This window comes from Phyllopteryx taeniolatus, chromosome 5 (assembly GCF_024500385.1).
Source record: "Phyllopteryx taeniolatus isolate TA_2022b chromosome 5, UOR_Ptae_1.2, whole genome shotgun sequence".
NCBI lineage: Eukaryota > Metazoa > Chordata > Actinopteri > Syngnathiformes > Syngnathidae > Phyllopteryx > Phyllopteryx taeniolatus.
The window spans coordinates 28793727-28809654 of NC_084506.1; the positions used below are offsets into that span (position 1 = coordinate 28793727).

The 15928-nt window shown below is 38.8% G+C and overlaps 1 protein-coding gene across 1 annotated transcript; it reads left to right on the plus strand.

The window, feature by feature from the left end:
• The first annotated feature begins 14425 nt into the window (after positions 1 to 14425).
• Positions 14426 to 15496, plus strand: c5h15orf61 (chromosome 5 C15orf61 homolog). The gene is made up of 2 exons (XM_061772961.1): positions 14426 to 15064; positions 15136 to 15496. Exons 1-2 carry the CDS (start codon positions 14722 to 14724, stop codon positions 15261 to 15263), a joined length of 471 nt encoding a protein of 156 aa, XP_061628945.1. The 5' UTR covers positions 14426 to 14721; the 3' UTR covers positions 15264 to 15496.
• The last annotated feature ends 432 nt before the right edge of the window (positions 15497 to 15928 follow it).

Here is a 15928-nt window from a genome sequence, read left to right on the forward strand (position 1 = left end):
TTCTTGGTTAAAATTACAAAGACTTTGTCTGTTGAGGTCAAAGACAATTTGGAGTCTAGTTTTTCTCCACTTACGTTCTGCTTTCCTACACTTTGATTTAGAGGTCTTCACCATCATTGTGCTCCTCCATGGTGTTCTAGGTCGCCTCAAGATTGTCTTACATTCATGACATTTGAGATTTTCCAGGTGAAATTATCCAAAAATTCATCAACTGTCTCAGCATTCACAGTTTGTGGTGCAGGTATGGTCTCGATAAACTTAGTGGCGGTACTCTCATTTATGCACGTTATTTCAATAGACATACAGGTTGTCTCAACTTTTGGGAGAATCTGTAATTCAAAGAATACACAAAAATGGTCAGAAATAGCCATATCCTTAATGTCAACTGAATTTCAACATCCTTAGAGATGACCAGGTCTAAAATGTGACCTTAAGCGTGGGTTGGACTCTTAATATGGTGAAAGCGGTCAAATGTGCCCAGTATAGCAGAGAGTTGTTTTTTTTTTTTTTTTTTTCCATGTTATTGTCAACATGAATGTTAAAGTCTCCTGCTATGATAAAATAGTCTGTACAAACGAGAGAGAGCATTATTGACTGTCTCTCATCTGAATGGCTTGGATTTCAGATCCACGCAGTTGTACCAGAATTAATGATTTTAAGTATCACACTTTGTTTTTATGGCTCCCTCCGAAGAGTATGTTTTAGAAAAGCTGGACAAATTACAGTTTATTGCGATTCTATATTTTTTTTTACGCCCCATGCCAATGAGGAATGAGCCACTTAAAGTTAACATCTGAGTAACTAGATAAACAGCAGACGATATTACTGGAACAGCTGGATATTGAAATGAAGATTGTGCCAATTGTCGAGATGAGGCAGCTCAAAAATAGACTTGACTCCCTTCTGCTGTTAAACGCACCAGAATAGATCGCAATAAGGTCCGTAGGGCATTGTTATTCTTGTAGTTGTGTTCTAAAACCTCGGGTTTACCATTAGTGAATACCTGACATTCCGACAGTAAATAATTTGAACAAAACCTTCGGTAGCTGAATCACAGCTATGTTATTTGCTAATATGCTATGGAGAGCTAAAATTGTGACTTTATGATTCTAAAAAAATAACAGCATTTGTTCTGCAAGGCAATTTAATCAAAGACCCAGTCCAAACAAATAAAATGTGTTTAAGGATTGCTAAACTATTCATTCACTACAGTTGTAATCTGTGCACAAGCCCCTAGCTCTTATGTCTCATATGCTTACAAATAGCCTTTGATTTTCTGTCATGTGTTAATTACAGCATTTCGCCATTTAATGGGGAGCTTTGTCTAAACTATTTACAGCGTAATGACTGTGAGCTTGGAGCACAACCATTTTACTTTTTTATTCCTTTTGAAAGGAGGAGCATTAATCTCCAACTTCTTGTTCTCTGATTTTGCTCCCATTAGCTGGTCCCCTCATTCGTGACGTATGTACGGCGTGGGGCTGTAATTGTTATGGCATCGGGGCCGTTAATTATGGTGGAGAGAGGCTGAGCCGCCGCCAAGGTCTGTAATGGCGGCCTGGGCAGCGCAGGAGCGTAAATGGAGTTTGTTTCACCAGCTGGGGTCCTATGGAGAGGGAAGCGTGCCGAGGCCCCCAAGTGTAGGCCCACAGCCTCGGGGCCTTGGGGCCATATGGACACAACGCTTTAACTGGCCTTTATTCTACACCTTGCTCTTTTAATCAAAGCAAAGCCCACATCCTGTGTTCCGCATTGCCTGAATCTTTTTATCATCATGACATTGTTTTCCCATAAAATACATTAACCGCTTTAATGCTTTACGACGGCCTTCTGCTCGTCTTCCAGTTAATATTCAAGACAGCAATTTGGTATGTGTCGAAAGATTATAAAGGTTCACGCAAACAAGCATGAATATTTGATCTGTTCACAGCAGAAACTGTAGATCGATGTTTTGCATTTTATTTTGAGATGCAACTCTCATTAGCCGGGCACTCAGCCGAAATACACGCAATAACACAGATTCTGAATATATTAATTATTTGGGGAGGACAGTTATTAGATTCTCCAAAATAATAGTGATGAACATTTCATGAAAAACAAATTATTATTGCAAATAAATAATTAAAATACAAAACTATGATTTTACCAAAATTATCGTTCACTAAAAAGTGATCATTAAATAGCATATAAAACAAATATGTTTCTGTGGAAAGCCAAATGTCTATAGCGGTTAATATAATTTTCATTACCTTACACAGGCAAATTTATTTTAATGAGGACTTGTTGAGGCTCAGCGTGAGCAAGCTGACTCTTGGTAATGCAATGTAAGCTTTTAGAATAAACCAACAATCATATTCCCTCTGGCTGTGCACAACATAGCCTGAAAAGGTCCAACCAAGAGGAGGAGGATGAGGAGGATGAAGAGCTACAATTGGAGGGGGGTCCCCCACAGCCTCGGGCATGATGTTTGAGCCTCCCAAAAAGCCCCTGGGCCCGTTTGAGCTTTTACACACACAAAGAGGTTAAAGACATGTAGATCTGCAGCCATGCAACGCCTGAAGGGGGCCATACAGTCTTAAGCACTCTCACAACTTGTATATGGATCATTAGGCACAGGAGGGTAAAAATGACACCTAATAGCGTCAACAGATGGAGGCTTTCTTTTTTTGTCACAAACAAATCTTGAGCGATACCTTATTTAGGTTAGACTTGTCATTTGATAAGCAGTTCCACAAAGAGGTGTTCTGATTGCATATTAATCGAGATTGTGACAAATTTTCATCGATTTCAATAAAACCTTCTGGAACTCTTTCATTTTTGACACAGTTCGAAAGAAAGGTGCAAACCGTGGATATTAAAATGTCGACGCACCTCTGTTCATCTTTTTTCCTTCAGTTGGAACTGGGGCCTAAGCCAAGCTGGAGGGAATTATGAACAGTTCCAAATATCAGTCGGTGTTAGCACAAAATCCTTAGGATTCTGCTAGAAAGAAAAAATGTCAAGCAAAGCCTACAAGTAGAAAATCTGAACTTTATTTGGGGTTCATTAGAATTAATTACACCCACATCCCACTTATAGGTCAGATTAATGGTGGAAAAGGTTTTGAAATAATTTACTTTGTTTCCATTTTTTTAAATCCCAAAATCCTGACATTTGTTCAGGGGTGCGTAGACTTTTTCGATCCACGGTATTGTCACTGTCCAGTGAATGGCATTTATCTGCACATTTTGGGAGTTTAAAAACATTTTTTTGCAATCCAAAAATGAAAGAAAAGTCAGATTTGTTATTTAAAAAAAACACCAAAAATATTTTTCACTTTTAAGATCAGTGGATATTTTGACAATGTGCCTACTTTTTCAGTGCATTATTCACCAAACAATCCCTAGCTTGAATATTCGATTATATATAGAAATTTTTAAACCATGAATTCGGCACTGATTACACTTATAGGATTTATGCTCTACTGTCCTACTGTAAACTTTCTCCCATATACCTGTAATGGTAACCTTCTTTAAAAGTTTGGTAGCAAGTTGCAAAAATATTAAATTGTACCTGACATTCTTTATGTCACAGGAGAGTGTTACATTAAATTAACATTTAGACAACAGATTGAACCCTGCAACACTCCCGAGACTTGCAGTAGTTCCCCACCGCTGTTGTTTCACGGTGTGATAGAGAAACCGAGTGGCAATCAAGGAGCAAAGCAAAACATCTGTTTTATTTATGGGCAGATTGCAGGGCTCTATGTGGATACCAAGCAAAGTCGGAATCCCATCAGAGGCTACTGTACGCAGTGTAAGTCTGCAGAATTTATTGCAAAAGCATCTTCCTCGCTCTCTCCTGTCTTTGTGGCCTGCTGTTCAGGCGAACTGCATAGGCAAAGTCCCGGGGTGAGCTTGCTCTACCGTAGCGAATGACAACAGTTCCCTTACACTTTTTGCCGCACCATTGTGCGCTTTATGGTTTGTACAGGGGGAATCACTGTGCAGCATTTGACCTCTCCTCTTACAGTACTTGAATATGATGATGGCTCTTACATGACTAGAATATCAACAGCATAATCTCCAGTGACGCCAGACAGACTCACTCAAAACACAAATAACACTCGGATAGATCAATGAAAGAACAAATAAGATGTTCTTTGATTTCCGAATGCGATACTTTTTTTTTTTCAGGTTGAAAATGGTGCTGTTTTTATCTCTTGATTAAATTCTCCTTGGAGCGCACTCAAACCTCATCCACATCAAAATAGAACAGAAATGATCCTTTGTTGTCAGCATAGCTTTCAGGATATTGATGATAATGTATACTGCACCTCCTATGCAAGACAACACATGTTTTATGTTTACTTCAGTTTAGAACAGTTGAGGTTGGATTTAATAAACTCCTATTTAAATATTGCTTAGATACAGTGTACCGGTAAATTGATGTAAGTTCTTAAAAAAAAAAAAAATGTCCCCCTTCCATTTGATATCAGTGACAACATTTCCCAGCTTGTTATTTCTGAGGGATTCACCATTTCTAATTAAGTTAAAGTTATAGCTTACTAACAAAAAATTTGGTTTGGTTCACACATTGTCAAAACGAAGCATGCATTTGTGCTCCCAAACTGTTGAAAAGACACCTAAAACAAAAGTTAGAAACTGACAACGTAATTAAGTGGCGAAACCATTATGGCACCTGCTAGTTACAGAAGCAAGAGTGTTATCGATCCCGGTCATGGTCCTGATTGATCCCCGGATAGATGGGCTTAGCTTCAGTATTCATCAGCTGCCCAGCGGAGAGAGCATTGTTATTGAGGGCAGGTGCTGTCTCCGTGCTTGTGACTTTAAAGCCATTAGACTCCGGAGGCCTTCTGATAATAGGCTGTCACTCAGAGATTGGCCCCTCCCACTTCGTCCATCAGGCGCCCACTAAGAAATTGAAGCAGCCACCTAAGGTCTCCATGATAACAAGAAGTTATTGGAGTCATCGGGATAACACAAGGGCATTTGCGACAAAGCGCTCAACATCTGGAGAATGATGAGCAAACAAAAGTTAAAAAGCTAAGATTTAGGTTACACAGTGGTGCCTTGAGATACGAGTGACCCGACTTAAGTGTTTTTCGAGGTTAGCATTGAGAGACCCAGTACGTGCAATGGGTCAGAAGGTGAGAACGTGGCAAGAGGCCACTGTGATGGATGCAGTTTAGAGTGATGCAACATGTGGTGTCAAATTGCTCCATTTCACTATATTGTGGAAGCAGATCAATGTTTAGGCAAGATCAGGGAGGCATTTGAGCAGATAGGAGCCTCTCTTACAGCCCCCCTGGGATGTGGAGAGAGGCGAGGCAAACAGTGGGCGCGGGGAGCAAATGTGTCACATGACCCTCTAATAAACTGTCAGGTTTTATTGTGTCGATACACTGATTCTACCATTTAAGGCGTACCCTTTAACCTTACAATGCCGAGACATTCAGAGCCCTCCATCTTTCAGACTGTAGGTCATTCTTAAGTGATCTACTCCACAATGTGCTGTTATTGGTTAACCCCTGGCCGGTTAGCCTACCTGCCGTGGCTGACTGAAAATTGCTTTGCCACGGAAACCCGATCTCATATATCAGGATTAAGTTTTGCTCAAACCTGCTTGATTTACGACACTGGAAATATGATGGTTTATTATAGTTTAACCTCTGATTCCAGCGCCTGGCTGCACTGTCTATTGATCCACCAGTTGTAAAATGAAATGCTTTCTTTATATCATCTGACCATTAAGACTCTAAATTTCCTTAGCAGAAAAGGGCATGCAATATAATGGTTTTTTGTTTTTGTTTGTTGGTTGTTTTTTTTTTTTTTTTTCTTCCTAAAGTAGTCATTTTTGCATGATAAACAGGGTGTCCCAAAAGTCATTATACATTTTCTTTTTCAATTTCATTTCAGGTATCATTCTGACAAACGTGAGACCATCAGCATTTGCTTAGGCTTTGCAGTTTTTATAAGCATATTACAGTGTTCCCTATAGTTCATGACTCACCAATTGACACTGGAGCAGTCCTACAACATTGACAACTGGCAAGACGTTTTTCTGTCCCCGATTGCAGTTCAGCACCAGTTTGAGAAGCATAATGGCCGTCACGTTGCGCCAATGTGTTGTACAATTTACACTATCAATGGCAAGTTTCTGGAAACAGGATCTGTTCTTGACAAACCATGCAGCGGACGGCCTGCTACTACCACCGCGAATGAAAACACCAAACTCTTAGAGCAGGCGTTCGTGCTTAGCCAGGGAAAGTCTATCTGGAGGATTGTACTGGACTTAACTTCACTGGAAAAAAAAAAAAAAGCACTGAAATTTCAGTTGCGCATGATTAAAATGTGGTAAACATGGTGAACTGTAGTCTCGGACAGAAAAACGTCTTGCCAGGCAGTAATTTTGCAACACTGCTGGAATGTAAAAAAAATAATTATAATATAACATATAAAATTATATATATATACGTGTGTGTGTGTGTGTGTGTGTAATTTGTGGTGCAAGTAGCATGAGAGAAAACAAAAAGAAAACAAGCAACATTTACTAAATTGTATTGTGTAAAACTATTTAAAACAGGTCATTTCATTTTCAAACAAGATGAAGTTGAATTTACTTGAAATGTCAAAACAGGAAATATTAGAGACATGTAGGTTTTTTTTCTAGGTTTTATTGTTAGTTATTTTCCTATATTAATGTGATCAAATACCATTTACTTCATAACTTTATAATAGTTTTGTTTAGCTTTTACTTGATACTGGCAAGTGAATTTGATTTAAAATTGCACCATTAACATTTCCTAAAAATAATTTGGGTGTATATTTTAACAAACTGTTTTGTTGTTGTTCTTTTAAAGTAAACTCTGTTTGTGTGTGTGTGTGTGTGTGTGTGTTTTCTTTTCAGTGCTGGAACTTCTTTTATTGTAATGGACACGGTGAGAGGTAGCTCCCCTGAAAATCCAACATTTCTCCCTTTATTTTTTTTTTATGGTGGCTCTTACTGCGAAACATTTTATTTTGTTCCCCCCCACACACACACAGTTGATGCCATTGATGTCTCGATTGAAGGGAAGGGAATGCTTGCCACTAGAGGGTAGTATCTAATGGAACAGATGTTAACACTGAGTGGTTAAAGCAGTGTTGAGACAATGTAATACAAACGTTAATTAAAAAATAAATACATAAATAAAAAGTACATGACCGTTTTCAGAAATTCTGCCCGTTAGAAAGATAAAAATCAAATAAAATTGAGCACATTGGAGCTACGCAATGTAATGTGAGAGGAGCTGCATGAAAACATGTTTTTACAAGGGCAATAATGTTCAGTTTTGACTTGATATTAATGTTTCTATGATTGCATCTATTAAAATATATCATTATTATCTTTGTAAAGAATTTGATGATACTGTTCTTGTGCTGGAGTTAGAAGTTAGTTATTAAAATGTGCAGTGTGCTGAGAGCAGTTTTTCACAACCTTTATTGAACCAAGGCACCCATTATATAGAAGAAAAATATCAGGGGACACTACCACTCTAAAATGTCACAAAAGGTATGAATGCTTAAATGCTGATGATTTCATTTCGATTTACTCACAAACTGACTTGCTCGGTGTGAAATTTGGGCGTGCTTAATTAAACATAAAGCTGATATACAGGAATGACTTATTCTGTATTACATATAAATGGCAACAAGTAGATACATTGTACCTTCTGCCATCCAATGGAAGAGCAGTTAATTATTCTGCCTTTCACTATATATCGCTGGTATAGCTAGATGACAAAGATACTGTACACTGTAGTTGTAAATAATAAATAATAATTTTCTGCAGCACCCTTGATTATCTGTCACAGACCACTCGTGTGCCACAGCACTGTGATTGGAAATCACCTCAATAGAGAACCAATAACCCAACAGTATATGGAGTCTGCAATTGTGCACAGAAATTGATTCATAATTTCAATCAGTACTAAAGGTAAGATCAACTGTAAGAGCACAATTTCACTAACAATGAGAACAGTTTAGAATGATACGATGACACTCTTAAAAATCAAATCTCCATTTCAGTGTTTTTAAGTATTTGAATGAGATTCACTGACAGCATAATTAAGAGGCAGGCCATGAACAGTCCATGACACAATGGAGGCAGCTGCATTAAAGACACATCTACGTGAAAAGGGCGCCGAGCCACATGGGCAAACCTGTCTGGATTTAAACATCAATTTAGATTCAAACCTGTTGCTGAAAGCTGCATACTTTATTTGATGGGAAGAAGTGGGTCACATATGTTTGCCCTTGCTGCCGTTCCTCACATTGTGGAGCGCCGGGGGCCTCAGCTGCAGCATCGGGCTTTTTTAATGAAAATCCAAGGCAATGGAACACAGGTACAACCCAGACTTACATTTCCCACGGCTTTGTCAGGAGCAACAATGGGGCATCAGAAGTAGAATTTTAGTGAGTGGAGTGACCGTGCACTGTAGAGTTTGTCTGTCTCTGATGTATCAGCCTGATGTATACAATAGGTCACTGGTAAAGTCTGCTGAAGTAATGTCTTGGCTTCACTTATAGGATGCATTTCCACTTATGTTCTGTATATCGACCTATCCATTTTCTATAACCCTTTAGCGGATAACTTGAGCTGACTTTGGGCAAGAGGCGGGATACACACTGAAGTAGTCACCAGTCATTTAGCCATTTCCAACCTTTAAGGAGCCAAGGCACATATTTTACAATTGAAAAATCTCACGGTACGCCAAAAAACAAAAATGTCACAAAAAGTGGATACATTAATTACTGTATGTACCTCCTGCCATCCTATAGAAGACCATTCATTTGTTCTGTCTGTCACTCTGCCTCACTGGCATAAATAGATGAACAAAGATACATTATTTATTGTAAATGTCATTTTTTGAGCAATTAAGTAAAATTTGATCATTTCCCACGGCACACGTGAAGATCGCTCGTGGCACACTAATGTGCCATGGCACACTGGTTGGGAATCACCGTAATAGACAAACACCCATTCACACTCATGATCATGCATGAGTTTATATCATGCATTGAAATTAGTATGGATTTCTGCATTACGTTTTAAACGCAAATTATATTTCAAAGCCAAAACATTATTGCTGTTAAATTGCTATAAGAATAAACAATAGGAAATTTAAATGAGAATCAGTAAGTGCGGCCTCGAGCCGATATATCCATCATCATTTGACCACATTATGTAGGCGTCACGATTATACCAAGTAGAACGTATAAGAGAATTAAACATGGTCAGGCCATCATGTAATAGTGAAGATGAAGCAGCCTGGTCCGAAAGACTTTGGCGTTCTGACAAGCGGCCATTTGCATTTAGTGGCAGGAGTGTTTACTTTGACAAATAGGAACAGCAAAAGGAGGCAGCTGACTGCCACTTAGTTATTAACAACTCCTTCACTTGTGATTTATTTGCCACGTTTCGAGAAAGGGCATAGCTATTAGGATATTATGGGGAAAATTAGCCCTGTTTAAGTAGGAGACTACGACCGTACCTGACCCCTTAATATACTTCTAATGATGCCATTAACCATACATGCATACATTCATATGGGAACCTCACATCAGACAAGAGCCTAACAAACTGGCTCAGGGCAAACTGTGTCCACATATGCAGTGAAGGATCTACTTGGTGAGGTTGTCATTCAACAACTGAATAACCCATATCTGTCGAGTTTTTTTCTGCCTCAACTTGGATGACATTGGAAGGACTGAAAGAGGTAATTTTATTTTTTTATTTTTTTATTTTTTTCATCAAATGTGGGGAGTCAATTGAAATGTGTTGATTATGTGACCCAAAGCTGTTGCAATCTTGTTTGCAGGGATGGGCAGTGGACCTGGACCTCACCTAAGCATAAAGGCAAAAAAATGTTGGTTTTCTTGTGTTAAGAAAAAAAATAAAATACCACAAGGGTCACTGAAATAACAGGAAACTGATAAAAGTACAAAATTGAAATATACTGAAAATGAGCAATTAAAAATCAGGCATCACTTTTGAATTGTGGTGAAACATAATTATTAAAATTGTATCTATTAAAGAAACTGGCCAGGGAAAACAATGATGGCACTGTACCCCCCACTTCTTTTTTGCATTGCTTTGCCTTTTTAGGCAATCACCGAAATCAAAGCATTTCTGTGTCTCTCAATGAGACTTGTGCACCAGTTGATGGGAATTTTGTCCCAGTCCTCTTGAGAAAACTGCTCCAGCTCTCTGAGCTGCCTTCTCCAGAGTCCAGGTTTCAACACCTTCCAAAGAACTCCAATTGGATTTAGATAAAGACTCATAAAACATTAATACAGAATAGTACAATGTTTTGGTATTAACAAATCTTGAGTGCTTTTAGCTACATGTATTTGGTCTTTATCCTATTGAAGGACCCATGACGCCTGGCTGAGAACACAGTATCTGACACTGGTCAGCACATTTTGCTCCAGAATGCCTTGATAGTCTTTCTACATTGTCTTCTTTGCACAAATTCAAGACACCCTGTGTTGGAAGTAACACAGTAGCCCCAGAACAAAACCAAGCCGCATCCGTGTTTCACAGTAGGTAGTGTTCTTTTCTACTTTAGTTTTGTTTCTGTAAACATAAAGCCGACGCAACAGTCCCAAGGAAGTTCTCCCAAAATATTTGTGGCATGTTCATATGCATTTTGGCGAAGGTTTGTCAGGTTCAAGTTATTTCACTTACTATTGTGGGTTTTTATTTCTTTAACAGAAGGGGACCAAAGAGTGTTTACATTGATCAGCTGGTTATAACCCAGATGGTCCTGATGATCACTACCAGGACCTTGATCACCAATGGTAATCACACAGAAGCAATATTTGAATTTGCTTAGCTGTCATACAATTGTAAGACAATAAGTTAACCACTGTTGATATCACGTTACGCCTCAAACAACTCACTTTTTAACATTCCTAATTGTCACACAGGTGTGATTAAAAGAAGAAAACAGCTGTAAAATGCAAAAACAACAAGACAATCTTTGATAAATGAAATTCTGTGAGATATTTTTTATTTTTATTTTTGTATCTATTAAACCTTCCTTTATTCAGGTAAGGTAACTGAGAACAGATTCTCATGTACAATGCTGACAGCTGCAAACAGAGAAAATGTCATGCATGATAGAAGTTCGGATTTTTGTGCAACTTTAAGGGATTAATTCTTTCCAAAAATGTTGACTGAATTCCGATTTGCACAACCTCAATTTTGATGTACAAATTTATTTTGCAAAAGAAATAAATGTATTGAGCAAGAGGACAATTGCAGGATGAGACTTCGGAGAATAACAAACTAATAAGTTCCACAGTAATCACAAATACAGATCAGTGTTTTGCTCTTCATTTTGGTTAAATACAACTAAACATTGTAATTACGCAAAGAGCTCAATTGGTGTTTAGGTGCTGACTTCATTATCATTTTGATAGATGAGTCTAAATAACCAACACATTAATAATTCATACCAGTTTCATTATGCGTGCTTATGCATGCCTGAACACCTCATCAACCTGGTGCCAGGCCTTTAAACAATAGACGTCTTTTATTAACAGTATGCCCGAGTTTACGCTTGTTAATTTGCAACTTGTATTATTTTATCAAACATTCATTTAGTTGGTGGCCTGGTGCCTCAGACCAGCCGTTGAGCCACCACGGTGGTTAATGGCTTTAGCGGTAGCCATCATTAGAGGCCTGCATATTACAAACACAATTAAGTCCCTGTTGGACACTTTTATTGTTGTGTGAGGTGCATGCGCTTGACAAGAACAGCCACACGTGCAGCATGGCGAGTTATTGGCTCCCATCTCCTGTGCTCACTCAGGCTTAGGTCGTCGGGTTTTGTCTCCCAAAGGTGCTTGAAAACCTGGAACACTTCTATCCTCTTGAGCCTTCACCGTTTTAAGTAATCAGCTTATCCATTGTTACTTATGTCCCACACTCTATTGTGGTGCAGTGCATTGTTCATTGCAGAGGTAAAAGCATCACATTCAGCACTGTTTTCAACCTGAATGGAAACCTTTACTGAACTGCTCATAGTTTATTTGATTGACTTCATACAATTAAACCCATATTGTATTTGGTGCAGCTTCAAAACATCAATTGCTTCTCCCAGCAGTTAATTAAGAAATCTCCAACACTTTACCACATGTGCCCCTACACTCACCATGCTCGCTAATCATACACCCTCTCTCCAAACTCAGCAGTGACCCTGAGGACATAATTGCAGGGTACAACCACCAACGATGTCACTATTTTACCACTTAACACACCATACAATGGATGAGACACACCTGAACCCCACACAGTTAGGCTGTGTATTTGGGAGATTTCTTAAAAATAACTGCTTTTCTTTAGCTCCTTTTTTTTTACAGTGGTGTTCTTATAGCAGTTTGGGGCAATACATAGGACTGATCTGCAAAGCATTTTTTTTTTAGCACAGCACTAAAACATTTTTAACATCAAGATTTTGGGTGTTGAGATCTCAACACGGGTCATTTTTTTCAGTTATACTTTTTTCCCTCATCAATTCACTGTTATTCAAAAGTTAATAGTTTGAGATAATTATTGGAACCTGATTGTTATGTGGTACAAATAAAGTATCATAAATAACCACTTGGACAATGCCCAGTAGTATACATTGGTGTCATCTTCAACCATGCATATTTATGCAGTTATTGGTAGTCACTTGTTTCACTCCAATTTCCCCATGTTGTTTCCTCCTTTGTTGCTCTAAATGTGCAAGGATCACAGCACAAGATTGAACACATTTTACAAAGGTGAACATGCCACCCACACCAGCGTGAAATAATGACATATTATTTTTACAACCACAGGTGAACGGGTTCTGGATGTTTTATGTCTAGTGTCTATTAAAATTGATAAAATTAAAAACAAGTCATAAAGTATCAGTATATTTTTTTGGTGGATTAGGACTTGTCGTATGTTCCATATGGTAGTTATACCCATTCACATATCGCTGGTGTTGGGCCAAAACCTCCTATGTCCAAATTTGGTAAATTTAATAGTTTTTCACTAATCTATACTATTGGTCAGTCCCCGTGTATGTGTTATTTTTACAAATTATAAACTAATCTCAAGTGTTGAAAATGGCTTGCTCTCTTTGATAATGCAATGTTAATGGTTCAACAAATTTGCTGTTTTTTGGGTTTTCGTGAAAACTAATGGTTTTGGAGATATGAGGATTCCACCCGATGCCAGGGATATACAGTATACAGTATGTCTTCTGTTTGTATGCTTTACAGTTTTGCTACAGTCAACTATTCTCATTCCCCTTCATCACAGGAAATGATGTGCACCGAAATTTTCATTTAACCACAATCCTCAAATGAAGATGATGAATGTTTGTTAGCTTGCAACGTGGGAATCATTAGTAAACCTTTTTTGTTTTGACCGTCGTTAATAGAACTGTCTCAGAGGATCTCCAGGGAGCCCTTATGACCTTTGCCCGCAATTTGTCATCTGTCATTCATCAGGAATATCATCCTCTAAAATGCAAGGAGAAACCAATTTTAAGATAGTTTGCTAATGGCTTAACGATCCCTCTTCATCTACATCATGCAAGTTGCACATCCTGAGAAGCAAGCAGTGGGAATTACTTTTCCTAAAATTTAAACTGTATATATATGAACAAGAGTTTATTGTGATTAATTCCCACTTCTTTTGCCCTTTGAAGGAGTTGATGTGTTAGCATTTACTTATTGCAAAGGTGTTTTTACGACAGTGGCAGTGGGATTGCGCACTATATATATATACATATATATATGGTTGGAGCGTCAGCCTCACAGTTCTGAGGACCCGGGTTCAATCCCCGGCCCCGCCTGTGTGGAGTTTGCTTGTTCTCCCCGTGCCTGTGTGGGTTTTCTCCGGGCACTCCGGTTTCCTCCCACATCCCAAAAACATGGATTAATTGGAGACTCTAAATTGCCCGTAGGCATGACTGTGAGTGCGAATGGTTGTTTGTTTCTATGTGCCCTGCTATTGGCTGGCAAACAGTTCAGGGTGTACCCCGCCTCCTGCCCGATGACAGCTGGGATAGGCTCCAGCACGCCCGCGACCCTAGTGAGGGGAAGCAGCTCAGAAAATGGATGGATGGATGGATATATATATATATTGCAGATACTATGAACTATTTCCCTTTTTTTGTGTTTAGTAAATCTATACAATATATGGATTTCACTTTTGGAAGTGACCTAATATAATAAATTACACTACATTAGATTAGTTATCCACGATATTATTTTTTTTAGATGCACAATGTTTCATTATTATTTTGATTTTTTTTCCGCTACATTTGTTTCCACCCGGACGACTTTATCTTGAGCACCCATTCGCCGCCATGTAAGCAGCAAATGCTCCTCAGGTCAGCTGTCCTTTCTCATGTTTGTTGTATTTGATGGACAAAAAAAAAAAAAAAATACACAGTACATGTATGTAAAGCATCTGCATTTGTACGTGTAATTCTGTTTCAAGTAGCGCGTGTCCTGATCACAGCAGAAGGATCGTGTTTGCTAACTATAGCCAACCGAGTAACTTAAGTTTTTTTTAATTATTATTATTTGTTAAAGAGTCAGTAGCTCATTTGGAACGTGAGTACGGTACTGTACTTCATTTTGAAGTTCATCATGCAATCGTAACATTCGAAGTACCACATAAGTACACGTTATGAGGGAGCTTTTGAGAAAAGTACACCACGTCTTGGTAAAACTCGCGCTGTTTCCGAGCACTTTGGGCAAATCGGTGACTCGTCCGGCCGCCTCGGAGGTGCTCACCTGTCACCTCGTGCAGCGAAAGCTTCCACCGTGGACCTCTTTCTGCGTCCGCTACTCTGCCGTCCATAATGACCAGTTTGGGCTGTCCAACTTCAACTGGAGCGTTCGGGGATCCAACTACCACATACTCAGAACAGGCTGCTTCCCCTTCATAAAGTACCACTGCACCAAAGCACCTCCACAGAACCTGGACTTCGAGGACAGGTTTTTTACCATGCTCAAAGTTATCAATCTAGGTCAGTATACAGTATTTGACCAATAAATGCCTCTTCTCAAACAATACAGTGATAAGATGGGTGTGTTGCAGGTATTCCCTGTTTGGCCTACGGAATCGGTTGTTGGATGGTTGTGGGTGCTGCAGAAACGGTCCAGACAAGCGTTGGTCCTGTAAAAGTCTATTTTGCCTACAAGGAAGAGGAAGGTGCTCAATATTGAGCCAAAAAATGCAAAACAATAGGTTGTGTGTTATTTACATTTACTATGGAGAAGCTCCAGTGGGCATATTGACAGGAGTGTCTTTCTCTGTCTCAAGTGTTCCTTTTCTGTTGAATTATTAAAGATTTCAAGTTGCAACAGAGGAGTCGTATGCATGTTGTTATGCTGACACACAACACTGTTTATTTTGAGAGCATGCTTAACATTAAAAATGGATTAGAAATACTGTACAAGTTTGGTTGTAGTGATGTTATGCTTTAACTTTTAACACACAACGTTGCACAAATGCATTATTAATAAAAGGTGGCCACAGATCTTGAAAGTTCTTGTAAAGTGAAAATAAATGTCTTCTAAATTTGACACACCGGAGAAGTTTTGTTAACAACCCTGCCAAATTTGATTTAAAAAAAAAAAAAAAAGGATATAAAATTAGGCTTCAAAATTTTGAAAAATCAAGCCATTCTCTCGGCTCTCAAACGCCGTGGCCGTGCCTATGCTGAATGCGCCGAAACTGGGCCCTGCTCAACTGTCACTAAAATATGTATACTTTGACCTGACACATTACATGTTTGAGACGCGAAAGTATATCCACTTAAAGGCTCTGCGTGGTTAAATTATATCACACCGGGTCTAAAGCTGCCACACGCTGGATGGCAAGTGGCACT

What these genes read in the sequence shown, in the direction of transcription:
- c5h15orf61 (XM_061772961.1), top strand. Translation starts at nt 14,722, where the DNA reads ATGAGGGAGCTTTTGAGAAAAGTACACCACGTCTTGGTAAAACTCGCG. An exon ending in GCTCAAAGTTATCAATCTAG is followed by an intron (nt 15,065 to 15,135) that starts GTCAGTATACAG and finishes GGTGTGTTGCAG; the next exon opens with GTATTCCCTGTTTGGCCTAC.